At 38.9% G+C, this 18775-nt stretch overlaps 1 protein-coding gene across 1 annotated transcript; it reads left to right on the top strand.

Moving 5' to 3' along the window:
• Positions 1 to 4691: 4691 nt before the first annotated feature.
• Positions 4692 to 8319, top strand: LOC147437538 (aquaporin NIP6-1-like). The gene is made up of 5 exons (XM_086487059.1): positions 4692 to 5002; positions 5804 to 6028; positions 7023 to 7217; positions 7603 to 7664; positions 7780 to 8319. Exons 1-5 carry the CDS (start codon positions 4778 to 4780, stop codon positions 7994 to 7996), a joined length of 924 nt encoding a protein of 307 aa, XP_086343185.1. The 5' UTR covers positions 4692 to 4777; the 3' UTR covers positions 7997 to 8319.
• The last annotated feature ends 10456 nt before the right edge of the window (positions 8320 to 18775 follow it).

The raw sequence follows: 18775 nt of genomic DNA, 5'->3' as shown, positions 1-18775 counted from the left end.
GGGAAATATATCGACCATTATACAAGATGACATAACACTACAAATTTTTATGGCGAGAATACGGGGAAAAACAAACAAAGTTTCCTTTGCAAATGAATCAAAATGCAACGCAAACCGCAAGCCAAAAAATTACAGATAACTGCTAGAGTGGGAGTAAACTCCACCACTAAACTATCACAAAGTAAATTGCGAATACGTATAAACCATGGCAAGAATCTGGAAAAATGTGACAGAGTTTCCCCTGTAAACTAAGTAAAAACTCAAAAACAACACCAAATACGCATGAAATCACAAATGGCATACATAGCACTGCCAAAAGCTTGGAAAAACAGATCACTCTTGACCGAGTGGCTCTATGGACGTATACATGTCCAAAAAACACATGTAAACCTGCGAACCTACTACATGTGAGCTATACCAAGCTCAAAATGTATTTACAAATGCGTACATAGCATGAAACTACACCAAACTGTGCAAAAAGACTCTCTAAAATTCTCCACACAGTCGTACATGAGCACTACATGTGCCGACGCATAAGCTGTACTGCAAAGACTATGCAACCTATGAGCAAAAACGCTAGAAAATTGGCACACATGCACTACCTCATCCATCAATAAACACGTCGATCGAAAACGCCGTCCAAGAGCCAAGTGCGCTGGAGGGGGAAAAAACTTGCTCGAGGTGTGGGTGGAGCAACCTCTAGCCAGTATGAGTGGGGAACTCCTTATTCTTCATATAGTAAGAATATGGATATGTACACATGTGAACGGACGGTCAAACACCAGACGTCCGGTCCCGGGCAAAGGCACAGTGCCTTTATTCCAAAATCTCTCTCTCTCTCTCTCTCTCTCTCTCTCTCTCTCTCTCTCTCTCTCTCTCTCATGTGTGCGTTGGTTTGTAGGGAGACTCTGAGTGTTGATGGAGTGATGAGGGGGCTAGGGGCTAGGCGACGCCTGCGTGGGCTGCTCTCAAGGGACACCCCTAGCTCGAGGGCATGATCTCTCTCTCTCTCTCTCTCTCTCTCTCTCTCTCTCTCTCTCTCTCTCTCTCTCTCTCTCTCTCTCTGTCTCTCGCACAAGAGTGTCTGGCACCATTGTTGCTCGGTTGGCGTGCTGAGGAGAGGAGGGGGATGAGGATGCGTGTATGGCACCACAGGGAGAGGGAGGCAAGAACGAAGGAGACAGTGGGAGCAGTGGTGTGCAGAGACAATTGTCTAGAGGGATGTATGCTTGCGTTTGTCTGGAAGGACAAATTAATAGCTTCCTTAATGAATAGACCGAGTAGTATATAGTCGTAGTATATAATCACCTTTTGCCATATATCTACCATCCCCTTTATAATATATCCTCTCTACAACCTTTCAAAATATTTGTTGTGAAAAAAAATTCTTATTACATCAAGTAAGTGAATTCCCACAAAGCCCAATAGCCACTTTTTAGTAAGTCACTAAAATCCAAATGTCTTTCTATAGAGCTCTTATGATAGGCATAGTTCCTTTAGCAACGACTCGTGGACAATCTAGAATTATCCTCTGGTTTGGAGTTTTGGAAAAATCTAACAAGGCTATAATCAAATTAATTAGCTTGATATCCCTTCAATTTGATTACAACTCCTTGCATATGCCTCAAGAGTCCCTGCACGGATTTATACACAACAACAATAGAGAACCCTCAAATAATGTTCAGCTTTAATCCCTTTCACAATAAGAAGAATCGAGGTTGGTAAGAGATAGATCTTGTCTAGAGGCACTCCAAACTCATGGCAACCTATACAAAGATTCCTAGTACACAAAGTTGTTGTGCCAAAAAATTGGGAAAGGGTTTAGTGACCACTCTTTTTTAGATAGTGGAAGGGCATCTAGTAGAGGAAGAGTTCATTTTTTCCCACACACTTTATTGATGGTGTCATAATATCATGCGACAAATATACTATTGAAAGATGTTCTCTTAGATGGTCGTTTCCATCACTATCTTTGATCTATGAAAAAGTACTTGATCTCCTCTATGCACTCGAGGAAGAGAGAGTACTCTTATGCATCCTTGGTTCTAATTGTTTGGTTTAATTAGGCAAGTATACCACAATTAGATGAGTTCCAAACAAACTTACGTTTGTCTTGTGCACATGAACCACAAGCTAGGTTAAGTTTATGGGGCCACCATTTGAAATGCTAATATGGACACTTGGGTGCAAGCAACACTCGGAGGATTGGTTTAGGACTACTTGTACCTTGTTAATTATCAGCAAATGGAATGCCTAGGATGGGGGAAAATCTTGGTCATCGGGTAAATAAAAGATCTCAGAATGACAAGATTATGGACCTTGTGTATCAAGGAGGAGGGGGCGGGTTGGTAGGGGTTGCTGCCCTGATAGCCAATGTAAGTATGGTCCCTGGATGATGTCATGGCTTAACAAGAGCATGACAAGACCTTGTAATTTTTTGGACTATTCAATATAATTCACTCACAATTGTGAGTTTTGCTATTTTAAAAAAAAAGTTTATGGGGCCACCATTTGAAGCACTCTTTGGATCCCATGTCAAAACAAGATATAGATTCCTATCATAGAGCTTTTGTGTGCCAAAAAGTAAGAAGGGGTTCCTTCATGATCCATCCTAGCTTCAATAAAAATCCATTGAAGGCATGATGAACCTTTCTTCTAGCTTCCAAACTCTACATTACGGTATCTGCGAATAGAAATTGGGTGAAGAATCATAGTATATCCATGAAAGAAGATGCTTGTGACCACTGCTTTCAGTTCTTTTGCAATTCACAACACATCTGTATACATTGAGAATTGAGTAAAAGATCTACTATCCGATGATATTATCTTGGGAGAACGGTTTCCACTACTATGTTTAATTCATCAAGAAGAGTCAATCTACTATAAAAAGAGGCAAGTACACTATAGAAAGGGGGACTTTCACATTTGTGGTCTAGGTCATCTATCAGCATAGTTCAACAAGGGCACCAAAGAATGAGGCATGAACATGCCATTGATTTACACATGTAAACCATAATGCTACTTTATTGTGTGGGACCAACCATGTAATTAACTCTTTTAATCTTGCAACGACAAACATAGAGATTCTTAACATGCAACTTGGTCGTGCCCAAAAGGGGTACGGGATGACCCATTGCCCTTTTCTAGTTATCGGAAAGGTCCTTTATGTTAGCTTCGGTAATAAAGGGCTTTCAAAGACACTAGCAAGCAGCTTCACTAAATCTTGCGGTTAAATTCCAAAGTTTTCCTTTTTTGTGGAGAATGATTGAGTAACGGAATCCACTATTGCAGGTTTTGTCTGTATGGGGTGCTTCCAAGCATGATGTTTAGGTCTCCAATCTATTACGAAAAAGCGTGAGCTTTTTTAGGCACTTTACTCTTCAAAGTTTGGTTTAGTTAGGCAAAAAACACATGAGGTGGCACAAGATGTTTGGTTTGCAAATGTGAATTATCGGATAAGTTGGGTTTAGAAATATACAGAAGAACATGAGGTGGGCTCTAAAGCTCGTGAGAACAATAGTTGTGATTAGCATACCTGCATGTTTTGAAAAGTAAACTTTTGATACTCTTGAGGATCAATCACTTTTATTCAAGCATTCTCCTCCATGTAATTAGTTTTGATAATCCCAATCTCTTAACTCTTATTTTTCATGTCCATGGGTTTGGATTTTTAGACTATTGAAAACACTCTTGCTTTTAATTAAAATATAACTCTTGGATTGAGATATTTGAAGCATACATATAGCATGATTTTGGTCCTATGTGAGTTTGCCATATACTAGCCATGAAAAAGCTATGGTCACAAGGGACACAACATTGCAATGCAAGAGCTAAATCTCATCGCAATCTTATAAATTACTACAATTCATAGTTTTTGTTTTTGGATCTTTGGACTTTGGAAAGCACTAGGGTACAGGAGCTAGTTTAGAGATCATATTTTTTGTAAATCTAATCATTTTTTAGTTTTTTCGGAGAGGATTTTGCAAAATCTAATCATTTTAATTAATATTTAGGCATTGCACCAGACTCTTCATGAAACAGTAGAGACACTCAAAGTCTGATAATGGTACAATTTTCAACAAATCACAACATGACACATGAACAAGATTCTAAGAATATTTCAAATTTGTTGTTCGTAAATTGAGAGTGGACATGTCTGCACCTCTAAATTGGCTCCTTTACCCTTAGTGCTTTCCATTGAATTAATTAGAATGTTTGGAAAGAGATATTAATCATATAGCGTGTGGTCAAGTCCGTATGCATTGATATGTGGTAGCCGTGAAAAAGCTATGGTCAGTAGGGGGAAGGCATGGTCATGCCAAGGTCATGAGCACTTGGGAAGCTAGGGAGGACTCAAGAAGAGGGGATAATTAGGTTACCACTAAATTGTTAAAGGCAAGACAAAAATATTAATGGGCGTATGGGATCAGTGCGGGGGATTGTACGCAGGATGAGAGAGAGGTTACACCTGGGGCGTCCAAGGACCGCGTGGGAGGAGATGGTGGGTTTCACTTTCATGGGTCCTCGTCTCTCTTTTTTTTTGGGCGCTCTTTTTTGCCACCCCAGCACTACACACGCACAGGGAAGCCGCCTTTTCTCTCTCTCTCTCTCTCTCTCTCTCTCTCTCTAAGCGAGCGCATCCATTCGAACGGAGGCTTGGCGCTCTTTCTGGGAGCGCGCTATATATACTATATGCGTGCGTGTGTGTGGGTATCAGCTTGAGTGTGTGTTATCAGAGAGAGAGAGAGAGCTGAGAGAGAAGAAGCAGCCTAAATCAATGGCTTTCAATTCTCAGCAAGCCAAGCAAGTGGGCGGCGAGTTGCCTCAGTACAATACCAACAACAGCCCATCATGGGCTTCTAGCATGCTAGAAATCTGCGTAAGCGCTGGGGGTGATCATCATGATGCAGAGGGCGATCAGAAGCCTTCTTCTAAGGCGCAACAGGCCTGCGCAGCTACGGCTCGGCGGCCGCACTCGCCGGCCGTCATTCTCTGCAAGAAAGTAATGGACCTTCCCTGCTCTCTCAGAGTCTCTCTCCATTTGCATGTACCTCCATTATTCCTCTAAATCATGAATAATTCTCTTTCACCAACTATTCATCATCCCATTTGCACTCATTGCACCTTTTGCTCTCCATGCAGTACACTTTTCCCTCATAATTGTCCAATGACCACTCTCTCTAGCCCTCCCTTTCCTCTTTGCCCCCATTCAGCATTACCATATCCATAATATTGTAATCATGGTCCAAGATTCACTTCACTATAGCTCCATGCACAGATTCCATAATTGGAAGTTCTCAACAATAATCATCACAAACCCTAGCTTTAATCAATATACATATATTGACCAATTAATCAATCAATATTCATGATTTGATACCACATCTCCATGCCCATGCATGCATATTGTAGCTGCCATTTACATAATTAGTTATATGCCCATCCTTTTGCAACATTAATGCTAACACTTTCTTCAACCCACAATTATAAGAATACTTCTTTACTGTTGACAAGATAGAAGACTTCACAAACACATGTGTGCTTTTACCATAATTTAATATAAACAACTTAATTCTAGTTGGATCCCTTTACCATAACTTATGGTGGTTTAAGGGTGGAGTGCATAGTTTTACATACTATTTCCAATTATCTCTCACCAGCATTCGAACATTTAAATTCTAGAAAATTAGCACTTTGACATGGGTTTTGATTTATCCTACTGAATATATATATAGAGAATCAAAATTTTAGAGATCATTTATTCTTTGAAAAAATTTTAATTAACTCCTTCTATTCCACACAGGTGGGTGCCGAATTTGTGGGGACTTTCTTGCTCATCTTTGCGGCTGAAGGTGCTGCAATTATGAACGACAGAACGAAAGGAGGTCTCACATACGTCGGTGTAGGATTGGCAGCAGGGTTAGCAGTGACAATACTCATCTTGTCCATTGGCCATATCTCTGGAGCTCATATGAATCCAGCTGCAACACTTGCTTTTGCGGTCATCAAGGAGTTTCAATGGTTTGAGGTGAGCAGGAGCTAGTGCACTAACAATCAACTCCTTCAATATGGTGTCTCCTTTTTCAAATTGCATGATGCATAGATAATCGAAAGCTTCAACCAAAGCTTCTTAATATGATCTAAAGCTTGCTAATTGAAGAGTGAAAGGCTTTAAAACATCTCAAAAACAAAAAAAAGATGTAAAAGGGGTTTTTAATTTATTGATAGAATCTCCTAATATTAAATAAATCCAATTGAATTCAACTTGTTCATAAGGCGCTCTTTCCTCTAATCACCCATACAAAGTTTACCAACTCCCAAGTATTTTAACACATATCAATCCATGTTTCCATGGACAAGAACTATCTCTCAATACAAATTTTGTTTTGTAAAGACTTTCATGGTTTAGAAAGTTCTTAAATTATGATATACACAAAAAACAAATTGTAAGGGCAAAAAATCAATGCAAGAAATAAATTTTTCATTTATAGACGTATACGTACTTGCATGGCATATGCAAAAAAATCAACTCAAAAATCTCACAAGAGACGAATTGTAAGTGCATGACTTCAATGCAATATACATGTGTGTATGTATACTTGCGTGACTTGTGTGTAGACTTGCAAGAAAGAAAATATGAAGGTTCGTGAAAACCTTTTTTTAATTAACCTTGGAGACAACTTAATTTCTCCAAGGTTTTGAGTTAAAATTTGAGCTTTGATCATCTACTCTTCATCTTTTGCATCAAAATTTTTCTCTTTTTTTGAATTCTTTGAGAAATCTTGAAGACTAGCCAATAATTTTATAATTATAGCCTTTGAAAGACATAAAGCTCATTTTTTTAGAAAACTTGGAGAGAGAGAGAAGAGAGAAGTGGATACTTACAAAATTAACAAAATAAACAAAAAAAGGTGATTTTGGTCAAGTGCATTACCTAATTAGTCCATCCTTAATTCTCATACAATTAGCTTTGCTAATATGAAAGTTTTTTATAAATTTCGATCTCTGTGATATGTGCACAGGTCCCCTTCTACATTATAACACAGTTAGGAGCCTCTATATTTGCCGCTGCATCCTTGAAGGTGATTCTCAATTATGATGGGCTTGCTGGTCTTACAATACCCTCAAGCTCTCCACTACAAGCCTTTTTGGTGGAATGTATCATCACCTTCGTCCTCATGTTTGTTGCAACAGCAGTTTCCACCGACTCTCGAGCGGTAAGAAGCTTTTCCATAGCTAGCTTGAGACAAGTTTTTTTTTAATGAATTTCTCTTGGTTTTTACTTGCGTCATGTAAATGTAAGTAGTAGTGTGCACTCAACCAAGTGTAAAAGGAATAGTTTTCAGACATGGTGAGAGTAATTATTTATTACATAGTCCTTCATAATTATCTTTGAATGAAAAATATTTCATTGTCCATTACTATCACAACAATAACCTAAAAGCAAATATCTCTTATCATATGATTTCAATGTTTGATGCAATATTATATTTTTTTGGGTTTGGATAGGTGAATTGACAACATGTACTGAATGGCATATTTTAATTATAGAGGTGCAGATTGTAATTTAGCCGTAATAAATTACCATTTTTTCCTTTGCAGTTTGGTGAGCTCACAGGTCCTGCTGTTGGAGCAACTGTCTTTTTAAACAACCTTTTGGCTGGGTAATAAACTGTCACTAAACATATGATGCATTCTTCTAAAAACTACATGTAGTACAAAAGACAATAATTGTGGTTCTACAACAAAACAATTGATGTTTGCTTTGCATAAATACAGTGCCCTAACAGGAGCTTCAATGAATCCCGTGAGGACATTAGGGCCAGCAATAGTCACCAACAACTACAAAATGATTTGGGTGTACATAATTGCTCCTGTAGTTGGTGCCATCACAGGGTCTGTAACCTATAATCTTATGCGCATTGAACCCAGAAATGAGTCTCACGTTGCGAGTCAAGACCTCAATAGGGATGACTTCACAACATCACTAAAGTAATATAGTGGTTCTTTTTTTGAAATGCTAAAGTTGTACCATACCTAAAGCAATCAACTCAACTGCTCAAGAGCTTCTTGTACCACATTTCCCTTTAGTGAGCTCAGCACATGTGCATGGGTAGCATGAAAACCTTATTTCCCATCATATGCATGTTTGGAAGAGAAAACTTAGTTGGCATCATCTCATGGCAAGAAGAGATCAATGAGAAAGAATGCTAAGCTCAACTAAGCTACCTTTCCCTTCCTTGTGGCCCTTTTGGTGAACATGTACTCAAATTGAGTAAAATTTTTTGAACTATCAATTCATTGTGTGGTGTTGTTCTATTGCCAATACTTTTTCTTGGTGTTTGCAAAAAAATTTTGATGAGGAAATGGAGTATTTGCTAAATGTGCTACTGTGCTAGTGATCTATAACTGAACATAAATATTTAAGTAAATATATTTTTTAAAACAAAGTATCAAGCAAGATTTTATTAGAGAGAGAGAGAGAGAGAGCTCAATGCAACATTGCATCCACAACTTTATCAATGCGACATTATCAAAGACGATCAATGAAAACTTTCAAAGCATTTTGTTGAAAAGAAACAACCTAGTAGCTCTTTGTCAGTCTCTTATTGTGTATGCATGTGCACAGCCCCTTTTTGGAAACAATGCCCCCTCAAGGCATTTGTAGTGTTTGAGGTTGATTGTATATGGGAAAAAACAAACCAAAAAAAAAAGCAACAACCTTACTAAACTGGAAAAAAAAATCCAAAAAAGAAAGCAACTTAAACAACCTGAAGCCTCTTCTTTTGAAAAGAATGATGGTAAAGTATCCTTGTTTGGTAACTACTTCTTCTCCGCACACGTGATGGTTAGAGCAAAAGCTTGTCTCTTTGTTTGAGAGTTAGTACCACCTAAAGCTCTCATATACCAACTGGCTTACTTCTAGTACACAAAGAGCATAAGCCTTCCCTTTTCTACCCTCCAAAATAAAGAGAAACTTATAGAATCATAAAACATGGACAATAACCTCTTGTGAGGCCTTTTATGCGGTAGTGAATGGTCGTACAGTGGCCATTCTTTGTAAAACGGGCGACCACATGGCGACCGACGAAGGCCGGGAGCCATGGTGGGAGCACATTTTGAAGAGAATGGCCAGTGCACGACCATTCCCAGCCATCATATGTCTGCAGGGAGGGAGGCCACACAGTGGAGGCGTCCGAGGTTGACACATCAATAGACCAAAAAATTCATTCTGCATGCTAATGTGGCATTTTTTTGTACTCTAAGAGATTGCATGTGAGTGGACGAGGCTGCAAGGAATAACGATAGCTGATGTGGCAATCATCAAACGATTGCAGGCTTATGTTCTGGCCAATAATGGAGAGAAAATAAACGCTCAAGATGTGCTGCCTCTCGATCCCCAACTGTGACGGGCCCATTTAGATCCTGACCTTTTCATGGATCCATTTACATCCTCGGTGTATGAGCCTTTTTATGGATTCTATCATGTAAATGTCTGTGGATCCATAAGAAGGCTGATATAGAGGGTGGATCCATAAGAAGGCTGATATAGAGGCATCCTTTGTATGAGCCATTTTATGGATTTATATAATGTACATGTCTAAGTCTAAATGGATCCATAAAAAGGCTCATACAAAGGCTATTGTCATTTACAGCATGACAACTCGTATCCGACATGGTCATACGCATGAATATGGGTTCGTAGAAACGAACACAGAAATGGGTCCTTTTTAAACAAAGACATCCAAAAATTGACTTGAAAACCAAAACTTTTTCTTCATGAAAACTTTCAACACTAAGATGATTTTCGAATAGGCCATACACAATTTAATTCTTATTTGAGTAACTCCTTAACTACTAGCCTCCCCAGCAAACACTTTATTATCATAGTAGCACGGCCAAGATAGTGTTCGCAGAAGGCCAAGGCGTACTGTATTTTGAATCAACTAAAATTGCAAAAGCATGGCTAGGTTGCGAGCTTTCCTTGACAAAACCAGTAAAATTTTAGAAGGTTTAGTTTAATTACCCAAAAATGTATCAAATTTTAACCAAAAAACTAGGAGAATATTAAGTGTGCACTTTTTCTCTTTTTGGCAAGCCTTGCCTCAATAGAGCAACGTCAAAGGTCTCTACAATTGTGATCTTTTTTTTTCAAAACTCACAATGGTGAGTAGATTATATTGACAAAACCAAAAAACTACATATTTTTGCCATGCTCAAACTGAGCCATGCCATCTTCAAAAGATCATAGATACATTAGCTCACAAAGGAGCCACCCGATAACCATGGATGAGCCCACATTTTCACTCATGCAAGTCCATCATTGCAGCATCCATGGTCTTATTCCACTCCTCAAAGTGCCTTTGTTTTCCAAGAGCGACGATCTTCATCCTTCTTTTATGGATTATCTCCGTGAACTTAGTTATTTCCATGGAGTTCTTGAAGATCCGATAGTTTCTACAATTGTGAACTCAATCAAGGCCAAGTTCCTCACATATCAAAGTACGCAAAGAGGATATTATGGTTGCTAAGAAAAGAGTTGAAACTAGATGGTTTGCCACTTTTGTGCCTTTAACAATAGTTTGGTACCACCCAAAGAGGACACTCATGTGTATTTTCTTCTGGGATTTGAATGAAATCTCATGTGCAAGATTACCAGGGGTCTTCAAACAAGCTGTAGGCTTTACCACTCTGTGGCTTTAACACTAGTACCAAAAAAGAAACTTTACTGTCCTTTTCTCTGAGATTTGAATAAAATTCCATGTGCTTTCAGAAACAAATTTCAAAAAAATATTCTTTTACGAGTCTTTTATAAAATAATCATATTATTTGTGAAAAATGGCTCCTTACATGTTTCCTTTTATCATATAAAGAATTGGGACCATAAAAAAAATATTCTTCAAAAAAACCATGAGATGCTTTTAACACTAGTCCTTTAAAAAAATACCCACTATTGTGGCTTTAAGAGGCTTTTATTTTTAAAAAAATCAACAGCTATTTGGATTCTAAACAAAAACCCTCTCAAGAAAATACGCCCAACACATAGTATGAGTTGATAAACAAGTGAAAGGGTCACTGTGACTTTCTAAGAAAGTGATAAAATCCAGTTTAACTGAAATCAATGATCGGGAAAGAATTGTCTCAGCTTAGCCTTGAGCCGGTTGAAAATTGAGGTTAGCTGATTGCAGACCTTGGGAAAGGGAAGAAACACCGGTGAAATATGTGAGAAAACACTCTAAAAATCCTACAAGTTTTGACATTTTTGCTAGTTTTTTCGACTTGTTTTTTGTGAGGAAGAAACTCGACACTTTGGAATTAAGCTATAGAATGCAAGAAAAGTCAAGCCATGTGAGGCTTTGAATTGAAAGGTGAAAAAAAAAAACTCATTAATTTATATATGTGTATATATAAATATAATATATATAAATGTGTGTGTGGAATTATGCAAGAAAAGTAAAGACATCTCACAATGCGAAATGAAAGGCAAAATAAAAAGATCTATTTAATTCTTTTAAACCAAAATAACATTTAAAGTAAGTCTCAATCATCAAACATTGAAAGTATGCCTAATTCAACTCTCCTCCAAGGCTACTAAAACTCTCCTCCAAGGCTTCTTTTAGTAATCCAAAAATGTCAAGAGAATAAGCGAAGAGTTGAAGTTTTCGTTGCATCGCCTATCAAACTTCTTTGAAAAAAACCCTCAATAGGTATGTAATGAGCCTATCAAACTTTTTCTTTTTTTTTTAATCATAACTCACAATTGTGAGTGAATTATATTGAGTAGCCGAAAAAATTATAAGGTTTTGTCACGCTCATGTTAAGCCATGATAACATCCAGGAATCATAATTACAATGGCTATTAGGGTAGCCACTCCTACCGATGGCCAAGGTTTGCCCCCGTCCCGGGTATTCCGTCTGCTGCTCACAACAAGGCACAAGTAGTATTAGGCCAATCCTCCGAGTGATGCTTGCGTCCGAGTGCCCATGTTAGCACTTTGCTTTCCTGTATAATTTCTGCAAAGCTTGCCACCTCAAATCCTCCTTCAAAAACACGACGGTTCCTTGTTTGCCATACATTATGAAAGGAGTATCTGACAATCTGGATGCTGACGAGGAGTGCAGGACTACTTGAGTTTTTACCTCCAAAGCATAGGTCAATCTTGAAAAACCTAATTTTCCATTTTCTCTGGACCCACTTGCATACTTTCCCTGCGAGGCCTTTTATAGCTGGCAGTCCATGAAAAGGTGGGCCAGATCTTCACTAGTCAACCTGCACCCCAAGCATTGATCTAACCCAATCCCTCTCTCCTGAATCTTCACCCCCATCGGTAGAGCACCCCAAATAACCTTCCATAGGAACACCTTCATGCACTATGGAACCTTTGGCTTCCATATGTTCTCCATTACATGCTCCCACCTTTCCTCCGGCCATTGCTTTTTCCATAGCTTATTAAGGGGGCTAGACCAATTCTTCTTTTGCATCATTGTCTGATAAATGATTTTGGTATGGGGTTTCCCCAAGAGATTGCTTCCGGGCCATTTCCACGCTTTCCAGTCAAAAATATTGTTATAAGTAAAAATATTAACTTTGGAGTATATAAAATAATGGAAAGTTCTATGTGTTTGATATAGCCATTTCAAGCATATTGTATACAAAGAAAAATATGTTTTTGATGTATTTGTGAGTTTTAGAAAATGATAAATTTCTTACCCTTTCCATTGAGGACTCAAGATGGCAAGTAGAAGGGCTTTGGTATGCAACAATTATTGGATTATTTTAAATATTCTAAACTGCATAAGAGAGAACTTTGATATTTTCATTCTTGAGACATAAGCATTCAAAATCTCAAACTTTCCATGTAGCTCAACCAAATGATTCAAAGTACATGGTACATACACAATTGGGGTGCGTAAAACCTTGGATTTAATGTAATTATAGAGAACACAAGATTTTCAACAAGAGTTTTTTCACGATAGAAAATTCAAGATAGAGTTCAAGCAACAAGATTTAATTGAGTTAGGGAGCCCAAAAAATACGTAGTTTCTTGGTTTCAACATATAAAGTCAGTTGTAATTGTCAAATTGCACTAAAATAGCCATAATTCCACGAAGGAACCTTTGGAAGACCAAAATTATGCTCTTATTTAGCACGTGCTCAAGTATGAAATTATGTCTATAACTTGTGTGTTACTTGGAAACTTGTCTTTAAAGTGCATTCCATTGTTTTGTAACACTAAGTGCTAACAAATGGCTTTTATAAACATAAAAAAGGCCATCTCTACAAAAAAGATATAAGAATTTTATGATTTTTTTTCAAAAGAGCTTGATATTTTACTAAACTTTATAACTTGGAACTTACCAGAATTCTATCCATACGGATTGTATTTTGACATGGAGAAAAATCCAGTGTTTTCTTTCCCTCATAACCAACCTATGGTAGAAGCAAGGTATAAAAAACTTATTTCTAGCTTGACAAAGAAATTGCCAAAACTTGGAAGAAAAACAGGACACTTTAGTGTCTCAGGACACTTAAGTGTCCAATTACAAAACTAACATTCTCACGGGACGGCTTGATCGGATGGCAAGAGTCTCCCTAATCAAGTAATCCGAGCTTTGTCCTTTTCCTGTCGCAAATATTATCTCCTTACTTTCATGTACTATCCTTGAGAAGCTAGTCACAAATAGGTCATTGTCAAAAACTTGGCAGTTCTTGGCCTTCCAAAGATTACTGAACAAATAGTATCCGACAAGTTGAGTACATACTAGAAGCGCTGGATTTCAAAAATGTTTTTCACCAAGGCACACGATCCTTCTTAAAGATTCCTATCTTCCACATTCTTTGCATTTATTTGCAAACCTTCCTTGCCAGGCCTCTAATTGTTGAACATTCTATGAACAAGTGGGCGATGTCTTCGCTAGCCAAATTGCACCCTGAACATCTATCAGACTGGATATCATGTCTGAATCTTAATACCTGTTGAAAGAGCCCTCCCAGCACCTTCCACTAAAAACCTTCATGAACTGTGGCCACTTTGGATTCCAAATGTTCTTCATGACTTCAAGCCATTGAGCTTCTAACCATTGCAACTTCCACTTTTTGTTCAAGGGGCCGAACCACCTCAACCTTGTGCACCAACGCTTGGTAAATTGCCTTGGTTTTAGTTTTAAAAAAAGGTAATTCTTGGTCCATTTCCAAGCTTTCCACTCAAAATAAGAATCCCAAACCGGCATCAAAATATTACACAGGCCTTCTATAACTCTGTTGACAGGTAGCTTCTCGGTGCCATTGAGTTGAAACTAGGCAGCCATCTAGTCAAAGGATTGCCAACCCTTGTTGTTACCATCCTAGAATTTGATTATCCATTGGAGTCCTTTATTGTTCACCCTTCTTGCAATTTCTCTTCATTACACTAGCAGTTTTACACAATGAAGGGGACCAGTGTGAGATGGAGTTCCAGAAGTATCTGGTTAATTCACCCCATTCCATTACCCAAGCTAATCTATTACACTTTCATACCAGCTCGTGATGCCACCCAATCTCAAGCTAGACCAACTTGGGGCTAATAGTTTATTGTGCACCTCGATCCGTTTCCAATGTCCACCTTTAGAGCAAAGTTTTTACTTGTCTATCATATCGTTGGTCATGATAGCCCAAGACTGGTCTTGTTTGGCTAATGAGACCACAAATTTGGCACATAAGGCCTTGGCATGTACAGCTGGGTTAAAATCCCGAGGCCACCTTGTAACACCGGTCAAGCGATGACGTCCCTCTTTGCCCATTTCCATGGAAGCGAGGCTTTAGTGTTGTTCCTCCATAAGAATCTTTTAACAAATTTCAAAAACTTCTTCCAGTTACATTTGGCTATTTTCAAGACCGAGCTGGTGAAGGCATTGTAAGGAAGCAAAAAAGAATTGATGACTTTGATCCGACCCAAGAAGGGAAGTAAAACATACTCCCACCTTCTTATTTTTCTCTGGATCTCTCCCAGGAACCACTGGAATATCTAAGTTTTGTTTAACTTCCACCCCCAGGGGAACGCCCAGATGTCAAAAAATCCTTCCTCTAGACATAATCTTCCCTATCCAGACTGATGGATCAAACAAGTCATTTTTTGTGAGGGAGATCAGTCTGGACTTCTCAATACTACACTTTGAGTACCCCAAAGCCTTAGCAAATGCCTGCACAATTCAAGTGCCTTCCTAAGAACCTGAGGGCAGGCTTTCAAAAAGAGGAGAGAGTCATTTGCGAACATCTTGGCCAAGAGCTAGTCGTTGTGGGGCAAAGTTAAACCTTAAATTTCCCCTCATGTAGCAATAGCTTTGAGCATCGTTATTAGAGGATGCGACCCAATAGCAAAGAGTAGACATGCCAAGGGGCATCCTTGCTTAATAGCTCGTATGGCTTTGAAAGATCCCACAAATCTATCATTGAATAGTAGCTCAGATTAGCTACCTGCACGGAGAGTTTGTATAAGTCGACAGAGGCGAGGCCCAAATGACAGTGATTGCATGACTTCTTCAATTAATGACCACATAATCCTATCACACGCCTTTTCCAGGTCTAGCTAAAGTCATGCTTAGTGAAGTTTGTGTACTCAATGCCAACCTTTGCTGCCAAGATATTTTCATGTATTAAACTTCCTTTGATAAACCCATGTTGATGAGGGGATATGATTCTGTCCAAGAGGGGGACAATTCTGAGAGCGAATGCCTTGGCAATGATTTTGTATGCTACGGACATCATAGTTATGGGCCTTCACTGCTTAAAATGCGAGCAGAAAACCTGTTTTGGGATAGGTTTGATAAGTCCTCTTTTCACGCTAGGATCTAGCGACCCCTTGACTAAAGCTTGGTTAGACATTTTTGTGACAGGGACCTTGAGGTCATCCCAGAACTCCTTGAATAATTTAGTAGTCATAGCAACCCAGCCAAGTGACTTCTCCTTGCCAAGATCTTGTAATACATGCGAGCACTCCTCTTCAGAAAAGTCCCTCTCAAGGTGATTGGGTTCTAGTTGAGGAACTTCCCTTTTGACACTCTCGAGCAAGGTCACTCTGGCTTCATCCACTTCTTGAGTGTGGGTCTCAGATTGGCCAATGATTTGGCTTAGATGATCAAGCATCATCCTAGCCATTTTGTCTAGGTCTTGCATAGTATTCCCATTCTCTTTTTTGGCCAAATTTAGCGCTTCTATGATTCTTTTGGTGGCTTTCTTGATATCCAAATGCAATTTTGATTGTGTAAGTGGCATGTGTAACAAAAAGCTAAATTTTCTTGAGTTTTCGGGCACCTAATACCCTATATAGCATAGTATACAGTGATGATTGAGTTTTTCAATTGTAGAACAATAAGAGACATGATTCTAGTGAAGCAAGTATAGCTTTTTCAATATTGCTAGTTACTTAGACCAATTGTGTGCATTTTGTAGGTAGTAACCATATATAATCATAAACTTCAAATTTGGCCACTAGTCTTATAATGTGCCACAAAAGTGGCTAGAGCCACTAAAATGGCTTATGCCTAGATTCTAGTATTTTAAGCATAACTTTTGCATGACATAAAAACATTCATGAAACTTCTTGAGCATCTTGTTAGGATGTGTCTAAGATAGTCATGAATGTTGGTGTATTAATGAGTATAGGTTAGGGGAATGTCGTGATACGAGCTTGGGGTAGTGGCGTAGGGATTTTTGAGCAAGCGCTAATGGTGAGCGATATCTACAGGTTGATCTATGTGTGTGTTCTTGTTTTTCTAGTGCGTGGATCTCATCAATCTGAGTGTACCTCTATTTTTGTGCTTGTTGTGGGTGGATCCGCTCAGCTACTGGTACAATCGTTCTTAGCCATGGGTGGTGTGGAGTGTTGGTGTGCCTCTCCTTGTCCATGACTATATGTGCTCCCATGGTATCTCCAGCTTGTAGCTTGGTCCGTTTTTCCAATGCTCCCCCTTCCTTTCTAGGTTCTCTCATTGAAATTTTGTGCACGTTGTGCATCTTTAGTGCTCAAGGAATTCATTTATTTTCAGCGCTTTTATTTTAGTATCTTAGGCAGTGGTCTATAATCAGTGGTACTTTATCTTCAACGTTCTTTTCTTGTGAGGGTATACATAGGAGGGCCTTCACACCCTTTTGTCAGTGGTCCCTCCTTAGGAACTAGCCCCCTTGGTGTAGAGTGCCCTCTTACCCATGAAAATCTTTCTATTGTGTGCCTTGAGATTCCTTTGTCTTCTCCAAGCTATGTGCATTTCCTTGCAATCCTAATTCCATCAATTGGTATCAGAGTAGGTCACGTCCTCCCGGGCTTAGTCGCTAGAACACCCCTGCTCGTTCTCTCAGATTTCAACGAGCTTTGGCGAGTGTCAAAAGGTAGACAAAAAATTTGGGTGAGCTTGTAGAGATTGGTCTACTCAGAATTTCATTTTGGGCTCATTTTGACCTCCGTTTCCACTACAGCCAGGTTTGCACAGGCAATTTTGTCATTTTGTGCAGAAATTTTGTTAGTGTCAATTACTGCATAGCAAGTCCCATACAATCTACTGCGGTTTGTGCTATATAGCACGTGTTGGTCTCACCCAGTTTCTCCTCATTTCGGACAGTTTTCACATCAAGGGCAATCATTTTCCATGGCTGACAACAACACAGATGTATTCAAGATGTTTGCAACTGAGGACAAATTGGATGGGGACAATTACCCTATGTGGGCTTACGTGACGCAACATGTACTTATGTCAAAGGGAGTTTGGAACATTTTGCAGGGCATTGATGTACATCCCGGTACTGTGGATGCAGGCGATGTTGAGGATTCTCTAGGTTTTCTTGCCAGGATAGCTGTTGTCAGAGCTATTTTGCCTACAGCTGAGCAGGCTCGTTGGGATGTAAGAGATGCGCATGCTCATGCATTGATTGCATTGTCTTTAAAGCGCACTATCACTCCTCACATCCATTCACCAAAAATTGTAAAGCAGGCTAGGGATATTCTAGCATGTCTTTATGCAAGCCGCAATGAAGCTAAAATTGCTTTGTTGCATAAAGAGCTAGAATCAAAGATTATGCATGAGGAAGATGAAATGGACACTTTCCTTGCTGGTGTCAAGGATGTTAATGAGCAACTAATTTCTGTAGGAGAAGTCATTTTTTACAGTTCACTTATGCAGACTGTTCTTGATGCTTTACCAAATTCTTACCAGACTTTTGCTAGTACTTGGAGACTTATGACCCAAGGAAATCCTGAAGTTGTCAAGTTTGATGCATTATGCACATTTCTATTGCAAGAGTCACTTTCCAAAAGAAACAGGACTAGGCAGCGTGCAGTTGAACAAGCTTTTATGGCATCTCAAAGAAAAGGTGGGAACAACAATGTAACCACTTCTTCTAGTTCTGCTACGAGTGGCAAAACTTATATCCCTAATGCTTCTACAAGAAGCACTTTGTATGGAAATTCTTGTGATAAGGGCAAAAAAAAGATGCATTGCCATTATTGTAAAGCTAATGATCATTTGATCAAGCAGTGTCCGAAATTGAAGGCAAAAGAGGCTAAGAAGAAAGAGGCTGGATCCACTACAGGGTCCAATACAAGTGCAGCGATTGTAGAGTCTTCTGTCAAAGGAGATTGTGATGCTAATGTTGATGCAAAATTGGCATTTAGTGCAGAGTGCACTTATGATCCTATTGTCCATGATGAATGTATGTTAGTTGTTGCAGATTAACATGTGTGATATTTTGATAGTGGTTCTACAAAGCACATTACCTCACATCGTGATTTGTTTACCTCTATTG

The sequence above is a fragment of the Adiantum capillus-veneris genome, chromosome 17 (genome assembly GCF_014529385.1).
Source record: "Adiantum capillus-veneris isolate H3 chromosome 17, ASM1452938v2, whole genome shotgun sequence".
Classification (NCBI taxonomy): Eukaryota; Viridiplantae; Streptophyta; class Polypodiopsida; order Polypodiales; family Pteridaceae; genus Adiantum; species Adiantum capillus-veneris.
The sequence above is the reverse complement of the archived record's forward strand: the minus strand, read 5'-3'. Positions and strand labels throughout refer to the sequence as shown.

Bases quoted from the DNA above. Each gene is read 5' to 3' on its own strand.
- LOC147437538 (XM_086487059.1), top strand. From the start codon at position 4,778: ATGGCTTTCAATTCTCAGCAAGCCAAGCAAGTGGGCGGCGAGTTGCCT. The intron at 5,003-5,803 runs GTAATGGACCTT...TATTCCACACAG, and splicing joins CCGTCATTCTCTGCAAGAAA to GTGGGTGCCGAATTTGTGGG. The intron at 7,665-7,779 runs GTAATAAACTGT...GCATAAATACAG, and splicing joins TTAAACAACCTTTTGGCTGG to TGCCCTAACAGGAGCTTCAA.